Consider the following 18,842-nt stretch of genomic DNA (forward strand, 5'->3'; position numbering starts at 1 on the left):
TCTGTCATTAAGTATTCTTTTAAAACTTTATTTTTAATGACTCAGCAGTGTGTTTAAATTACCACTATTATTGCTGACTATCTTTAGTTGAGATTATGAATAAAAGGGAGTCAATTCTGAATCCTAACTTAAATTATAATCTCTGAAAAGAAGTCTTCTATGTCGACATAATTTTATGAATAGGAAATGATTGATTACTAGATAAAGAGGGAACGTTACAAACACGAGGATAATTTCACAGAAATTTTCGGATTTCCAAATTTGATTTGGAAATGAATAGGGAGACTATTAATGACCAAAATCAGAGATTTTAAGTAAATGAAATGAAAAACTTTGAATAGAGAGAGGAAGAAAATACCTGAATGAGAAACGATACACACACAGTTGGAATAAAGTCTGGGTGATTCATGGTTTGTAAAATAGAAGTTGACTTGTAGCTCTGGTAGATTTTATAGGAGAATCCTAAAACAGGACTGTTGCCAAAGGTATGTTGTAGAACATTAGAAACAAGTAGGTAGAAGGTCTGACTGTCTTTAATAAGGACATATGATAAATTTGATGTGCTAATTTTATTACCATCTTTACAAAACTAAAGAATGCAGAATTTAGAGTTTTTACTACATTTACAATTAGCCTTTCTAAGTCACCATTGTGGGAATTGCAGTAAACTTCACTGCTAAGAAAGATAATTCTGGACTTCAATATATATGAAGTTAACTTTTATGCCAAGCACTTGCACATTGAAGAAATCTGTGAGGATTTTATGGAAACACACCTGTAATGTATTATTCTAACATTCTCAAAAAATCTCTCTGATCCCAAGTATAATAATATTATATATAATTGCTTGAATTAAGTTATGCAAATTAAATGTAATCATTCTAAAATTTAATGTTTGAATATTAATGAAAGAATAGCATTTAAGAATTATACTATTTTATTAGTGCACTAAGGAAGAGATTACTTAATCTTGTAATGCTTTATTTGTGTTATATGTGTTATGCTATTTAAAAATCTGGTATCACATTTGACAATGCTTTTGATATTTCTTTTTTCTCATAAGCCAGCCTAGCTTTCCTAGGCATTCCTTTGTTGTTTTTGTTACTGTCCTTTTTTAAAAAAAAAATTCAAGTGTTTTCAAGTAAACTCTTCCACATTCTGTATGTTGGTTATTTGAACCCATATATGGAATTTTACATTTGTTGCTGGTAAATTTCGTCTTACTAGTTTTTATTAGCTTTTGTTCCAATATTTTGAGATATTATAGAATCTAGATTTTCTCATTCACCATGTTAGCTGTATTTCCCAACTTTTTCATCCGAATATTTGATGACTGATATATATGAATTCAATAAATTAATGATTAAAAAACTATTTAGTTCATCCAAATCCTCTGGTATGTTTCTAGAGACCTCCCTATAGATACTGTTTGGATGTGGTATTAAATCAGCTCTTAATCCATTTTGCTATATTTTCCCCAAGTCAATATTTCTCTATTAATGAAAGTATCTTCATTTTATCATTTACACATCTTTATAACATCGAGTTTCGTAAAATTGGTGCTGTTCTCTCATTCGTTATCCTTGTCCTGTAACAAGAAAAGGAAATGGGTCTGGTTTGTTTTCATGTGTTCTTAGTTGTCTCACAGAACTCCTAATATAGACCACTTTCTATTTTCAATGATTAAAAGCCTTCTAACAAGTAATCTATTTGGTTGAAGATCAACATCATAATTAAATTTTTAACAAAATTCAAATCATATTCTTATTTTTCTCTATTCTAGCACCTTTCTCTGTAATATCTGAGATCACACATAGATTCTTTAATAACATCAACAGATTTTTTAGTACAATCATGGTCAGTTAGTGCATTGCAGTTGAACACATTTCTAATGAGATGAACGGTGTTTGGTCTATTTTTATGTCTTTTACATTGACTGTACATTGTATACCATATAGCATCTTAAGTCAGCATGCCAGTATAACCCATTTATAACATTAGTGAGCAAATGAGGATTTTAGCTAAAGTTTATGACTGTTCACTAAAAAAAAAAACAAAAAAAAAAAATCAAAGGTCATGTTTTCCAGAAGAGAGATTGTGAAAATTTAGTTTATTTGCTTAACCAGTGTTACCCAGTGAGACTATTTTGAGAATCTTCAAGTAGAAAAAGATGAATATTTAAATTCTAATGAAGTTGCCTATAATTTAGCCATCAGAAAGAAAAGAGCTGATAAATGCTGCTGAGTGTCATGTCATTATTACTTCATACTATGTGTGTTTATATATATAAATCATTTAATAATTTGTTTAATTGAAAAATGTTTTATTATTTCCCCATCATAAAACCATTTGTTAATATAAAATTGCTGCTTCATTAAAAAGTTTATAGTAATAAAAAATTATTTTTTCTAGAAGAAGATAATTTTCTAAAAATTACATTCTTAGAAAATAAGTTAATAATTGGGTAGACTCAATTTTCACTCCTTTCCTCTTATAAGCAAGCATCTTTCTTTTGCAAATGCGAAATGGGTAATGAATGTTTTAGAATTAATTTAGCATGTGGACTAAAGATATAGAGAACAAATTTTCTTGCATAATGTTCTGTTTCAGCTCAAGAAATTATTAAGGGATTCTTTTGCTTATTAAACTAGTTCTGTATCATCAGTGTTCTTTTGGATGTTGTAGCACAGAGTTAGTGAGACTGATTATATGGATTCAGTCCCAAAGCAGGCCAGCCAGCCTCTCTCTTATTCTTTGTAGTAATAACAACAACTAGATGTCATTTATTAGACACTAAGGATGTCAATTAACGTTACCACATTTAATCCCAAAAGAAACCTATGTAAACCTCTGATATTCAGTGAGGTTTAGTTGACTTTCCCAAGGATACAAAGCTTGTTAGGTAGTAGAAGCAGATTTTGAATATAATTGTGACTTTAAGATTCATGCCTTTACTACAGCATTATATTGTACCATCGTTGACCATGGAACCTTAACAATAGCCAGCTGTCTTAGAGATGTGTGCTATTTATCATAGAATTGTCTGGACCAGAAATTGCAAGCCAATCTCCTTAATTAGAGTTATAACTGACAAGTACATGTACTGGCATCTGTGAATCAGTTGTGCCACAAATGATTTCACATAAAGCATAAAATAAAACTGAAGTTGGAGCCCTGGAGAAACCAGTATTGGCAAACAAAAGAAAGAAGTCTAGTAAAGGAGATTAGTGAGGAATAGTTGATGGAGTATGGTGTTCACGGAGCAAAATTTTAAGAATGAGCAAGCTCATAAAAATAATAACTTCTAATACATATTAATTACTCTGTGTCAGATACTACTTTTTACTCATTTAAGTCCTCCAGTGACTTTGCTTTTTAGGTGAATATAATGAAGCACTGAAACTTCAATTTGCCCAAAAGTACCCAGTGACAGGTGTCAGAGCTAGAATTATAGACCCAGAAAGGCTGGATTCTCAGTCTATGCACTTTACCAGCATGCTATACTGCCATTTTGAATTGTCACATATCCAGAAAAGCCTGCTGAGTTAATGACTGAAAATTGCCCATTGGATCCAGTATTTGAAAATTTAAAGATGATATCTGATTGTTCTTGGTTAGAAAAGAGAAAATAAATGGTGAGAAAATGGAAATATTGAGAGAAAAAAAAAGTTTCTGGCTAAAAGGGAATGTGAGAGAAAGAATGTAGTAGCTAGGGGAATGCAAGGACTTATGGAGAGAGTATGTCTCTCTGTCTCTTTTATAGAGAGAAGAACTGGAGAGAGGATAACTTGAACGTGTTTTCATCCAGAACAGTAAAAGATGCAGGAGATAAAAAGAAAAAGGTGATTGAGTAAAATCCCCATGTGAAGTAAAGGAAATAAAGAAGTAATACATTCGACGTTGTAATTCATTCAGCTTTCTAATTCGTTCAACTTTCCTGTATTAAAAGCCTGCCATGTGCCAGGCCCTGCACTTATTGCTGTGTACATGGAGGTGAGAGAAAAGAACATAACCCAGCCTTCAAGGGTGGAGTGAATTAACAGAAACCTTAGCCTTGAAGAAGAAAAGAGATGCTTCCTCTAAGTAGTTCAGTGAAGGAAGCAAATATTAATTCTTCTGTTTTATAAGTGAAACAGCCTTAGATTTTTGGGCACCTTTTCTATGCTCACCTTGGTTCAGATAGCAGAGATATAATGTTCAAAGTCAAAGAGCTATGATGACCCAGAGTGTGGTTTTGCAAATCAATAGGGATGCTAGTTTAGATAAAAAAGGGAAAAGAAGGCATGTTCCTCAGCCTAGTCCAGACCTTCTGAATCATAATGTCTAAAGATGGGAGCTTAACATTGTGAACAAACTCCTTGGGTGATTCTTCTACACTCTGAAGATTAGTACCCCTGCCCTAATCATTGGTGATGGAACTCAACATTGGTTTCAGTCTGACAGACAATTATTATATCCCCTGTCCTATTTAGTCTCAAAATTACTGTCACTTATGGAGACTTGATGATAAATATGTAGACATTTAATTTAATCAAGGCATAAAAGTTTTACTTCTTTTTCATTCCTATTTTCTGCTTTATTTAACATTTTGTGGATCTCAATTGAGCTATAAGTGAATGAATTTCACTTCTTTACAGTGAATTCCCAAGATATGCCTATTCAGCAGTGAGTAGTAAATGGTTCAACATGAGCTGTTCCTTATGTAAACATACAAAAGGCCTGACCCAGACTAAATCAATTTAAAAAGAAAAACATTAAAGCTATGTTTCCTGTTATATACTTAAAGTCTTCTTTGGTTCCTTATGATTACATTATTGACCAACTATTGCAGACTTTAGTTTATCCTCCTACACCACCTGCTGAATGGTTCAAATGGTATGGGATAAGAGTTTCGGAAGGGCAAAGCAATTACAATTATAACTCCTACATTTTAGCCAATAAAGCAGCTTTTTGTGCTAAGGGTAAGGAAGTCATGGGCTTCTTGACTCACCCCCTTTCCTGATTTGAATTGCTAAAAGGTTTTAAAGGCTGCAATAAGGAGACGGCGAAGTTCATAGAGCTTTTAGAAGTATGTGAAGTTGAGACCAGAAAATTTGAGTCCTGTTTATGATAGCAAACATTTCTAGGAAACATTTAATTAGTAAATGACACAACAACATAAGGCTTTTTTATTGGAAGATGTTTACATTGTATTTTTAAGGCAGACATTGTTAACATTAGGCATTCTTGTCCTCACCATAGGGCAAGCTATAGTCCTTTACCTATGATTAGCTACTTAGTCAAGTATCATTCTGTTAGAATTCTTCTCTCTAATTATTCTGCAAATGTTATTTGTGCTAGGAAAACTTGGTGTACTAAATCAAAGTTCTCTTGAATAAAATATACTTTAATTTTTGGCATTGCAATCAGAATGTTTTTCACTCCTGCCAGTCTTATTTTTAAGTTATAAAGTTATTTACTTAGGGAAAATAGCATTTTAAAAGTTGTAAAATTGTAAAATGATTTTCAATCTTTGAAAAAATAAAAGTAAATTATTTTTGAATCTTGTGTGTCTAACCATTTACCAAAAAATTTGAAAAAACTCTAGTGTGCCATGAGATGTGAAATATCTTTCAGAAGGCATCTTGCACTAATAATGCTTAGTGAAAGTTAATGTACCCCATAAATGTATACAATTATGATTTTTCATTAAAAATAATAATTTTTCAAAGCTAGCATATGGTATTTGAAAACATTTTGAATATGTTTTGTTGATTTCATATTGAAAAACCAAACAAAAATGCTTTTAATATTTCATGATAATGGAAATTGGTTTTAAGTATGTATAGGACAAAACAGGAGTATATCTTACATATTAAAAAATAGAGATTAGTGACTCTTTCGAGTTGAGGGGAAAAAATCCTCCTATTTTTTGGAAAATAAAGTAAATCAGTGCATTACTACTTTATTTTCTTATAACGATAAAGAAAAATAAACTTGGGATTATGTAATAAGAAAGAAAAATTAGATTTTTATCTGCCAGAAAAACTATCCTATATTTGTTTTATTAGAGAAAAATTAAACTTGTAAATTTTATACATATTAGCTAATTCTTCAAAATATAATATTTTATTAACTAAAACCAATAAGCCAAATGGTCTACTTTTATAATTTGTAATAGAAATTTTCATTTGTACTTGGAAAACTATCTATAGAGGAAATACATTGATGTTTCCTGGTTTTGATAGCTCAGGAGACTAAGACTGTTGAAGAAACTGTGTTTTAAAGATGCAAGAATATTTTTATTTGGCCTAAATTTTCCACAATAAACTTTTTCTTGGCTTAGAAATTAAGAGTTTTATTGCATACTAACCAGCATACTGTGAAGACATTGTTAAGTTGATGAAACAGATCAGGTTAGAAAATGTGAGTAGAATTCATTGAGTTTGATTTATTAAATTGAGTAATCACTGGTGTACTCTGCTCAGCTGATGTTTCTTTTTAGAATCCTAGTATGTACTTTATCTAGCTAAGTCTGTCTTATTCTCACTTTCCAGTCATTTTACTTCTATTTGATGTTTTATACAGAGTCTGAGGAAAGGTTTCAAAGTAGGGTTTTTTTTTTTCCTGACACTTTTTGAAGTTTTTATGATGTGATGACTTCTGTGCCAGGCTTTCTATATATTATCTCACTTAATTTTCATAATTAAGACAGAAACCCAGCTTTTTCTCTCCTCTTGACTATGGTGCTACTACAGAATGTATGCAAGCTATTTGGCAGGGGAGAAAATGCCAGTTTACAAGGCAAGCCCATCTTGTGGGCTGCACCTCTTCCTCAAACACTGGGCGTCATACAAGTCTATGATACTTGGTACAAAAGGGCCTGTCCGTGGCTGGAAACCTCCATGCCATATGCCATTGCTTTCCCCCCTGCCTCTCTCCAGGCGCACTGTTCAGAGCCTTTTCAGGGTTTCTAGATGTGCTACTGCCTCATACCTTTCACCCCTTAAAGCTGCTATTTCCTCTGCTGGAGATTCTTTCTTGTATGAAATTAGATAACTGGGCTTTTTTGAACTTGTTTCTACATGGCCTTCCTCTTTCCTGGGCCTCCCAAGTCTGGGTCAGGTGTCCCTTCTATATGCTTCCAATTTTATTTTATACATAACCTTTTGGAGTATTAAGTGTTGTATAATTGCCTCTAAATCCCCTATTAGACTGTAAGTGTTTTGAGGGCAAGGACCATCCAGGGACCTATTATTCTTAGGGCCTATCATAATACCTAACATACAGTGCCCAATAAATATCTGTTGAACAAATAATGCAAGTCAGGTCACTGGAGGAAGGGCTGTTTTGGTAGGAGAATATAGTTTGACAGTCCTGACTAAGACTATGAGTAGGGAAGAACCTGGTTGCTTTCTACCACTTATTACTTTACTAGCAGTTTTATTTTGTCACAATATGGTTTGTTTGTTTGTTTGTTTATCTATTTATTTTGAGACGGAGTCTCGCTCTGTGACCCAGGCTGGAGTGCAGTGGCCGGATCTCAGCTGACTGCAAGCTCCGCCTGCCGGGTTTACGCCATTCTCCTGCCTCAGCCTCCCGAGTAGCTGGGACTACAGGCGCCCGCCACCTCGCCCGGCTAGTTTTTTGTATTTTTTTTTAGTAGAGACAGGGTTTCACCGTGTTAGCCAGGATGATCTCGATCTCCTGACCTCGTGATCCGCCCGTCTTGGCCTCCCAAAGTGCTGGGATTACAGGCTTGAGCCACCGCGCCCGGCCCACAATATGGTTTTAAAATAGAGTCATTTTCATGTAGAAAAAGAGCTGTAGAAGAAGTAATGTTGTATTTTGTAGAAGAAATTAGAGGACACTATATTAATAGAAATATCTTCTAGGGACAGTGACGACTAGGAGAGTTGTTTTTTTTTTTTTTTTTTTTCCGTAGTAAGTCATAAAATCTTTGTCTCTATAAATCTTTCTGTTCATTTAACTATCTGTTTAATCTTCACAACATCCTAGTTATGTTTCCTTTTTTCTTGCAAATATAGTTTATTTTGCCTTCTATCTTTATCTTTTTTCCCCTTTAATGCTAGAAATTTGTCTATTTTTGGCTTTGTTGATCTTCTCTCTTTTTTATTATGCTCTATATCCTTCCCTCTTTCTTTTAGTTTATTCTACTTTTTATGTTCAGCTTATCGAGCCTTTATTATCTGCTAAAACTAGTATTTTAGACAATAAATTTTCCTGTAAGTGCCATTTGAACGGCATCCTACAATGTTTAATGCATAACATTTGCTTTTAAGTATTAACTTTTATTATGATTTTTTGGACCAGTAGATGACTAATTTAGAAGTGTGTTTTAAAATTTCTAAACATAGGCAATTTTGTGAATTCTCTTCTTTAATAAAATACCTAACTGAATTGTATTGTGCTCAGAGGATACAGTCTATATGATACTAATTCACTGAAATGTACTGAGGCTAGCTTAATGGCCTAGCAAGTGGTTGGATTTTATAAATGTTCCTGTGTGCTTGAGAAAAATATGTATTCTCCAGTTGTCAGATACTGTGTTCTGTAAATGTTCACCTCATCACACATACTATGTTTTTCAATTTTTCTGTATTTTTTTTCTTATCTGCTTAGAGGGTTAAAGTATTCCACCATCGATGACAGATTTGTCAGTTTCTCCTTGTAGAGCTATCAGTTTTTCTTTCATATGTTTTGAGGCTCTTTTTACAAATAAATTTAGAATTGTGTTAACCTCCAAATGTACTGAGTCTTTTGTCTTCAGGCAGCAACTCTGTTTTTAAATAGAGTTAAAGTGTTTCTTGTATAATATAATGTAAATATAATTACTTAAGTTTTTTGCCGAATGTTTGCCTAGTATATATTTTTCCATTTGTTGACTCTTTCTGTGCCCTGAAGTTTTAGGTGTGTCTCATAAAAAACAGAATATTAACTGTGATTTATTAAATGCCATCTGACAGTTTTTATCTTTCAATGGGAGAGTTTACATTATCTATATTTATGCTGATTATTATGTTGGGATTTTTATTTGTATCTTCTTCTTATGTGCTTTCTACTTGCCCAACTTTGGTTTTTCATTTCTGACATTCTAATTTTTATTTATTTGGAAGTTATGTGTTCCATATCTGTTATTTTAGTGGCTACTCTAGCAATGTTAACATGTGTACTTAACAAAAGTCTGAAGTTAATATCTTTTTCTTCTTCAACAGTATAAGAAAGTTAGAACATTTTATGTCAAATTATCTGGTCCCGTTATTTATATACTATTATTTTCCTGTGTCTTATTTTTGGCCTATTTTCTCATCACAATTTAGACATCATTATTATTAATTTAAACATAATATTTGTTTAGACTGACTCATATATTTACCAATGTCTTCCTAGTGATTATTTCTTGGGATACTTTGGGCTGCCTGGATTTAGGACTTGACATTTTTCAATAATTGTAGAATAATTCTCAGATATTATCTCTTCAAATATTGCCTCCTCCTTGTTCTGTATATTACCTCCCTCAAGCTTTAATTAAGCATTTTTTAGACTTTCTCTCTCTATTCTCCATGAATCTTAACCTTCTTTCATTTATAGTATTTCCTTGTCTCTTTGGATTACATTCTGGGTTTCATTGGATCTTTCTTTTAATTCACTATCACTCAAGCTGGGCCTGCTTGAGTTTGTTTGTTTGTTTTTTTCTCATTTGTAGTTCTACATGGTTCTTATTAAAGTCTTGTTCCCTGCTCATATTTTGAAGATGTTTTTTACTTTTTAAATAATTATTTTATATTTGCTAGTCTGTTCATTGCTTCTGCTGTTGTGTGAATTGTGAATTTTGTCTGTGAGTGTCTCATTTCACTTGGAACCTGATCTGTGGAAGAGCTTTGAGTTGAAACTGATTACATCCCAAGAGATTGTGCTTTTACTTTTGCCTTTGCCTGTCATCTGGCAACACTGTCTACCTGGAGCAAGACTCTCCAGACTGAATTTTTTGTTCATCACATATTTGAGACCCAAACTTCCAAGTGCTGGCTCATGATTGCAAAATCTTGGAGCATTGTTTTTTGGTTTGGGTTTTGTGTTTGTTTGTTTGTTTTCCTCTTTACCCATTAGTAAGGTAAAGACAGGTAAGTTGATAAATTGCCTTGTCTGTTTCTACATGAGCATGAGGAGGACTGTTGCTTTAAAAATATATTTTGAAATATAGATTCATAAAGAATTACAAAAAATATTTGGAGAAGTCCTGTGTGCACTTTACCCAGTTTCTCTCAATAGAAACGTCTTGTATAACTATAGTACAATATCAAGACCAGGAAGTTGACATCAGTACAATCAATACACAGTTGTATTCAGATTCTGCCAGTTTTACATGCACTTATTTGTGTTAATGTATATAGTGCTCTGTGTAATTTTTTCACGTGTAGATTCATGTAACCACCATCACAATCAAGATACAGAACTGTCCTATCACCACAGAGCTCCCTAGAAGTGCTCTTTCTAATTCACCCTTTCACTGCTGGTGACCCGTGGTAATCTCAGCTTTATGTGAATTGTCTTCTATTAAGCAGATTGATCATTTGCGTGAGCCCGGAGCTTCCTCTCCTCCTGTGCAGTTAACAGAGCAGAAAATCAGTGTCTGCAGGATTTAGCAGAAAACTGTAGAGTAAAAGTCAGCTTTGGCAGGTGCTTATTTATCATGGTTCCTGGTTTCACATTATTTGGAAGACTTTCCAGTTTCTGTTATTCTGCTATTGGTGTTGGCTCCAGGATGTGTCTGAAAAAATACTTTAAATTTTTTTTAAAGCAATTTGGTTATTAGAGCTAGGAGTTTCATTCAGAGTTTCTAATATGCCATATTCAGAAATAGGTGATAGTAGGAATGTTAAGGAACATTTATCTGTATCATTTTCTTTGCAGTTCATTCATAGAGAAGTGGATTTGATTTTATCTTGATACTTGTGCATTTGTGATTAGTTGGTGATTTAAATATGCTGTTCATTCAAAATCATATAAGATAATATACTTCCATAATAGTCATAAAACTTATAAGGTACTTTATGAATAGTTTTTCAATTACACATATATTTTATTTATCTTTATAATAGCCCTTATACCAAAATAACTAAAGCACAGGGAAGTTAAATAATTTCTGCAAGCTCATGATCATTGGAATGTCTGAGGCTAAAACTCACATAAATCAACTGCTTATCCTACTTTCCCCAGCTGAGATTTGAAAGGTTTTGCAATTAACTTTTAAGTTGGATTTATATCCTCAAATATTATAAATTACTCTGAATTTTTTCAAATCAAATATGTCACATATATGTCAATATATCAAATATATAATTTAATTTTAAAAGCAAGCAATAAGAAAAAATATAGAAGTACTAATCCTGATCCCTAAAAGTTTTAAATTTGAAAATTACCATTTTTGGAAGTAGCTGGCTATCACTCAAAATAGAAAGTATTTTTGCATAGGGAAGAAGAACCTGTGGGAAATCATGTTTTTTCGACAAATGATGGCAGGAGAAATATAGCTTAATTTAAGCCCCCCCCCCCCAAAAATGGGAAATTTCAAGCCTGAATTCAATGAAAAACTTGGATGAAACTCGGTGTTTTTGTAATTGTAATCTTGTAATTATACAGTTTTTCCATGTGTCAAGGGAAATAGCAAAATGGTTGTTTACATTGGGATTAGGTTGATTTGTCTTTTAATTCAGCACTAATTTTGTTTTCACTTTTTTTTTTCCTTCAAAAGTATTCTTAAAGTATTTTAGTTCACCTTAAAAATATGTTTAGGGAGTTTATTTAAAATGTAGAGAGCATTGGCTGTTTTAAAATAAGTAAAAGTAATGTTTATATGGGGAGTAATAATCTAGGGAAATAGGTTAGGCCATTAACTGCCTCAGGTATTTGCTGGCGATCAGAATTTATGTGGCCCTGATTCAAAAGTTTAGTGTTTTAAAGACTATGTGCTTTTATTGCTATGTACAGATATGTTCTCCACCTGAGATTTGTAAAGATTTATGTCAGTTCACATCAGTGAATTGAAACAGCATTTACCTATTGCTAGATAGTATAGATAGTTCCTGACTTCAAGAAATGTGTGGCATATTTGGGAAGACTGATAAGTCAATGTGGTATTATTGTATTTACAAGTATAGAGAGACCCTAAGAACACAGATTTGGAAAGGAGGGCGTTTGGAGGAAGGGTGACCAGGAAAGACTTCATAAAAAAAGTGATAGCTGAGCTGGGCCTTTTAAGAATTAACAGAATTACACCAATATTTAAATGAAACTAGAACATTCTTCTACAGAGAGACTCTCAAAATGCTTCTCCTTCCAACCCCCACTGTCATTCATTCCTTTTCTCTTTAAGGATAAATTGAAAGGATTAATGGCCCACTTATGAGCCCTGTTTCTAATGCAGTTCTTGAGTTTGTGTAAAATTTTAGGTCACCTTTCCTGCAATTTTTCTAAGTTAAAAAGGAGAAAAAACAGATCCAGCTCCTACCTTAGGAATCATGAGAATTATCCTCAGTTTCTCTGGCTCCTGCTATGGCTTGTTGATCAGTGGCTATTTGTTCACCTTTCCCCTGTTCATAACTCCCGGTGACGTCTCACTACCTGAGCTGCTTGCTTATTCCACTCACGTCTGCTCCTTGCTTCTCTCTTCACTTGAATTAATTAATGTCAGCCCTCACCTTGCCTAGCCCAGTCTTGAGCAGCTGGTCCAGACACCTGCTCTCTTGAGTCTGAGTAGTCATTCACTGTCCATTATCATTTAACCAGCCTCTGGGAGTGCTTATTCTGACCCCCACACTTTCTTAGTCAACCAAAGCATAAACCGAATTAGATTTCGCCCTTTTCTATACTTTCCACACTAGGACCCAACACTCCCCCCATCACCTCCGAATAATAAGTTTCATTAGCGTTCAACTGATGTAATTAACTTAATTGTATTTTTTCTAATGTCTGTTATTGAAACTTTTAAAAATATTTCTACTAGTAAGGCTATTTTTATTCTCTTTGTTATTTCAGCTTTTCTGCTGATAAAAACTTTTATGGGGACCAAATACTATTTTTCTTTTGATCATCTACTTTAAAACTTTTCTGAACCAACAAAACTTAACATAAGAAAAAGGTCCCAAATTCAGGCACACTTAAGTTTTCTCTGGCTCTCAAACTTGGTGCTTCCCACCCTACCTTACAACCTTTCTATTTTACTCTAAAACCTTCATGAAAATCTTTATCTATTTACTTCCTTTGATTTAGCTTTACAGATTTTTTTATTCATTTACTTAGCAGTGCACCCAGTAGGATCAACGTTGTATGTTCCAACTCTATATGGGGCAGTAAACCTCACTGTTATTCTACATCAGAAACCTTGTCATTTCTCAACAACTACATTTGGGTTATATAAAGAATGAAGAGCAAGGGTTGAGGGGGTGAAATAGATTAAGAAGGCTCCATTACCTTTCCTAACAAGAAATCAAAGTTCAGAGGAAAGTAGATGATTAGCAAGGGAAAGGGTTTTGAGTAAAAAAACAAAAAACAAACAAAAAACCCCTGTATTTGTGTTGTAGTTTTGTCCCATACTAGTTTTGTAACTTTAGCTGTCTTTCAAACTCTCTGAATTATTTTTTCATTGGTAAAAATGGACATAAAATAGAACCTCAGAGCATCTCAGGGATTGAAATCACGTATGTGAAAGTACTTAGAAAAAGAGTAACATGCCAGGAATAACGTAAGAAGTCATTGTAGTGTAGATTACTCTAAGTGATAAGTTTTGGATATGTTTTCAAGTCATAATATGAGCTAACTTTCTGAAACGTTTTTCATAGATGTGCCCCAGTTTATTCATCAGTAATCCACAGTGAAAAAAATGGTATTGACAATATGTTAGTGAACAAAATAAACATGGAATGGTTATTTTATCTGTTTTCTTGTTTTTGTTTTTGTTTTTTTCACTGCCTTTACAGGAGAGCCTTGAACTTAGGAATTCTTCGAGATCCTGGATCAGAAATCGAAGACAGACAATACCAAATAGACCTGCACTCTATCAATATAGGTACTGCACAGTGGGATCAACTAAAACCAGAGAAGGAAAGTGTCTCAGGAGGGGTGCTAACAGAGACTGAAAGGAATTCTCAAAATCCAGCCCTCGAGTGGAATATGGCCAGCAGGTAGGAAATGATTGAGAAATTTTCTACTCTTTCTAATACTTCATTGCCAGAACAGTTGGTGATATAATCTTTGGCATGTCCAACCAACCTAAGTATTTTGGTATTGCTTGTGCTTTTCATTACAAACATAAAAAATATTTTGTAATTGTAGCTGATGATTTTGCATGGAAACCTGCTGGTCCTAACAGTGTCACACTGAAATTATTACAAATTTAGGATTATGTTACCATAAAAAAAAGCTTACTATTTGTTGAAAGAATCTACTTCAGGCTAAAGGATACACATTTTCTCTCTTAAAATGTGTTGTATTTGGGGTCAATTGTTTGGTTGAAGTTTAGCCTCTCCTTTTTGCTTATAATAACAAGAAAAAATTAATGAATACTCTGCAAAGTTATGTTTAAGTTAGAGTGTGGGGGAAAAACAAGAGTTTCTGGCTCTAGGGTTTTTTCCATCCACTTTAAATAAAAGTAGCTTTGTTCATAGATAATTTTGTAAATTTATTTTTATTTCAACAGTTTTTGGGGTACAGGTAGTTTTGGGGTACATGGATAAGTTATTTAGGGGTGATTTCTGGGATTTTGGTACACCCATCACCTGAGTAGTATACACTCAGCCCAATATGTAGTCTTTTATCCCTCACTCCCCTTCCTCACCACCCCCTCCCACGAATCCCCAAAGTCTATTATATCATTCTTACGACTTTGCATTCTCATAGCTTAGCTCCTACTTATAAGTAAGAATATATGATACTTGGTTTTCCATTCCTGAGTTACCTCTCTTAGAATAATGGCCACCAGTTCCATCCAAGTTGCTGCAAAAGACATTATTTCATTCCTTTTTATGGCTGAGTAGTAGACCATGGTTTATATATACCACATTTTCTTTATCCACTCATTGGTTGATGGGCACTTAGATAGTTTACATCTCTTTGCAGTTGCAAATTGTGCTGCTATAAACATGTGTGTGCGTGTGTCTTTTTCATATAATGACTTCTTTTCCTTTGGTTTTCTGTTCTTGCGATAGTTTGCTGAGAATGATGGTTTCCAGCTTCTTCCATGTCCCTACAAAGGACATGAACTCATCCTTTTCTATGGCTGCATAGTATTCCATGGTGTATATGTGCCACATTTTCTTAATCCAGTCTGTCATTGATGGACATTTGGGTTGGTTCCGAGTCTTTGTGATTGTGGATAGTGCCGCAATAAACATACGAGGGCATGTGTCTTTATAGCAGCATGATTTATAATCCTTTGGGTATGTACCCAGTAATGGGATGGCTGGGTCAAATGGTATTTCTAGTTCTAGATCCTTGAGAAATCGCCACACTGTCTTCCACAATGGCTGAACTAGTTTACACTCCCACCCATAGTGTAAAAGTGTTCCTATTTCTCCACATCCTCTCCAGCACCTGTTGTTTCCTGACTTTTTAATGATTGCCATTCTAACTGGTGTGAGATGGTATCTTATTGTGGTTTTGATTTGCATTTCTCTGATGGCCAGTGATGATGAGCATTTTTTCATGTGTCTGTTGACTGCATAAATGTCTTCTTTTGAGAAGTGTCTGTTCATATCCTTTGCCCACTTTTTGATAGAGTTATTTGATTTTTTCTTGTAAATTTGTTTCTGTTCTTTAGAATATCCAGATGTAATATCTGTACATCTGGATATTAGCCCTTTGTCAGATGGGTAGATCGCAAAAATTTTCTTCCATTCTGTAGGTTGCCTGTTCACTCTGATGGTAGTTTCTTTTGCTGTGCAGAAGCTCTTTAGTTTAATTAGATCCCATTTGTCAATGTTGGCTTGTTTTGCCATTGCTTTTGGTGTTTTAGACATGAAGTCCTTGCCCATGCCTATGTCCTGAATGGTACTGCCTAGGTTTTCTTCTAGGGATTTTATGGTTTTAGGTCTAACATGTAAGTCTTTAATACATCTTGAATTAATCTTTGTATAAGGTGTAAGGAAGGGATCCAGTTTCAGCTTTCTACAGTTTTCCCAACACCATTTATTAAATAGGGAATCCTTTCTCCATTTCTTGTTTTTGTCAGGTTTGTCAAAGAACAGATGGTTGTAGATGTGTGGTGTTATTTCTGTGGGCTCTGTTCTGTTCCATTGGTCTATCTCTCTGTTTTGGTACCAGTAGCATGCTGTTTTGGTTACTGTAGCCTTGTAGTATAGTTTGAAGTCAGATAGCATGATGCCTCCAGCTTTTTTCTTTTTGCTTAAGATTGTCTTGGCAATGTGGGCTCTCTTTTGGTTCCATATGAACTTTAAAGTAGTTTTTTCCAATTCTGTGAAGAAACTCATTGGTAACTTGATGGGGATGGCATTGAATCTATAAATTACTTTGGGCAGTATGGCCATTTTCACAATAGTGATTCTTCCTATCCATGAGCATGGAATGTTCTTTCATTTGTTCGTGTCCTCTTTTATTTCGTTGAACAGTGGTTTGTAGTTCTCTTTGAAGACATCCTTCACATCCCTTCTAAGTTGGATTCCTAGGTATTTTATTCTCTTTGTAGCAATTGTGAATGGGAATTAACTCATGATTTGGCTCTCTGTTATTGGTGTATAGGAATGCTTGTGATTTTTGCACATTGATTTTGTATCCTGAGACTTTTGCTGAAGTTGCTTATCAGCTTAAGGAGATTTTGGGCTGAAATGATGGGGTTTTATAAATACGCAATCATGGTAGACATCATGTTTTCTAGGAAGCCTTCCCTGAGCCTGTCACAAGACCAAGTTAAGTCGTATTTGTGTGTGCTCTTATCACATCACTTAACATATTTTATTCTAATTACTTATATAACTACCTCTGGGTCCGGAGGACAGAGATCATCGCCATCATGTTCATTGATTTATCCCTAGAACATAGCACTGCCATGTATAAAATGTATTATTGTAGTCCTTCACTGACAAGTGATTGAATGTGCCCCTGAGAAGGGGTATAAATTTGGGTGAAGAAGCACACACAGCCAGCCAAGGTAAATTTCAAGAGAGGAATGTAATTATGGAATCATCAGCAGGCAACTTGCATGGCAGCTGGGAAGTGAATATCTTCATCATAAAGGAGGATCTTCTTGGCACACCACAGCATCAACTACACTAATCATAAACTCCAAATATCACATGATAGTAGCCAGCTTCAAGTCTTTCTATTCTTTGTCTTTACACAGTTTTCAGATTTAGGAGGTGCGAGCTTATAAAAGTCACAAGTTATTGTGTCTTAAAAATCACAAATTCTGTCATAACAAAGAACATGAGCCTTATTTTCCTAGGAAATTTTATGGCCACCTAGCCTTAGTGGTATCTCTCCTATTTGTTCTTTAATTTATTTAACTTATGGTTTGTGTATGTGTTTTAATAATTTTTGGAGATAAATTCACATAACATAAAATTAACCATTTAAGGTGAACATTTATTGGCATTTAGTACATTTACAATATTGAGCAACTACCACCTCTGTCTAGTTCCAAAACATTTTCTTCACCCCAAAGTAAAACCCCTTGCCTGGTAGGCACTTTGTCTCTATCCTTCTCCCTCCTTCCAGCCCCTAGCAACCACCAACTTGACTCTAAATTCACCATTCTGGATTTATCCTGTCTGTATGAATTTATGTATTCTGGATATTTTATATAAATAGAATCATATGATATGTGACCTTTTATATCTGGCCTCTTTCACTTAGCATACTGTTTTGTATATTCATCCAAACTGTAGCATATATCAGTACTTCATTCTCTTTATAGCCAAATAATATTCCACTGTTTGTATATAAGTGATCACTGATTTATAATGGGTCAACTTAAGATTTTTCAACTTTATGATGATGCAAAATAATAGTGCAATCAGTAGAAACTGTACTTTGCGTACCTGTATAGCCCTTCTGGTTTTCAGTTTCACTACAGTATTCGATAATTACATGAGATATTCAGTGTTTTAGTATAAGCTAGGCTTTGTGGTAGATGATTTTGCCCAACTGGGGCCAATGTAAGTGTTCTGAGCACATTTAAGATAGGCTAGGCTAAGCTATGATGTTTGATTGGTTAAGTGTATTAAATACATTCTCAACTTATGATACATTTAACTTACAATGAGTTTATCAGGATATAACCCCATTATGAGTTGAGGATCATCTGTACACTACAATTTGTCTATCCATTTATCCATTGATGGACATTTGAGCTGTTTCTGCTTTTTGGCTACTGTGTATAATGTTGCTATAGATATTGCTGTACAAGTACCTGTTTGAGTACCTGTTTTTACATATTTGGGTATACACCTAGTAGTAGAATTACAGGGTCATATGACAATTTTATGTTCAACTTTTTGAGAAACTGCCAAATTCTTTCAAACATAAAATGGCTGTACCATTTTATATTCCCACCAGCAACATTTGAGGGTTCGTTTCTCCACATTCTTATCAATACTTACTTTTCTTTGTTTTTTTATTTGTTTGGTAAGCTAACACATCATTCTACTGGGTGTGAGGTGGTACATCCTTGTGGTTTTCACTTACATCTCTGTAATCATTAATGACCTCAAGTAGCTTTTTGTGTGCTTGTTGTCTGTGTATTTTCTTTGGAGAAAAGCTTGTCTTTTGCCCCCACTACCCCCACCCCATGCTTTGTTGAGACAGAGACTTGTTCTGTCACCCAGGTT

The 18,842-nt window shown here is 34.1% G+C and overlaps 1 protein-coding gene across 6 annotated transcripts in view; it reads left to right on the forward strand.

Moving 5' to 3' along the window:
* Positions 1-18,842, forward strand: part of VPS13B (vacuolar protein sorting 13 homolog B) — an 869,883-nt gene that overhangs the window by 524,627 nt on the left and 326,414 nt on the right. For all 6 annotated transcript variants that reach the window (XM_033202375.1, XM_033202376.1, XM_033202379.1 and 3 more), the window contains exon 31: positions 13,980-14,183. In XM_033202375.1, coding sequence (XP_033058266.1) covers positions 13,980-14,183 — 204 coding nt within the window. The remainder of the gene's footprint in view (positions 1-13,979; positions 14,184-18,842) is intronic.

The sequence above is a fragment of the Trachypithecus francoisi genome, unplaced genomic scaffold (assembly GCF_009764315.1).
Source record: "Trachypithecus francoisi isolate TF-2019V2 unplaced genomic scaffold, Tfra_2.0 Lachesis_group7, whole genome shotgun sequence".
Classification (NCBI taxonomy): domain Eukaryota; kingdom Metazoa; phylum Chordata; class Mammalia; order Primates; family Cercopithecidae; genus Trachypithecus; species Trachypithecus francoisi.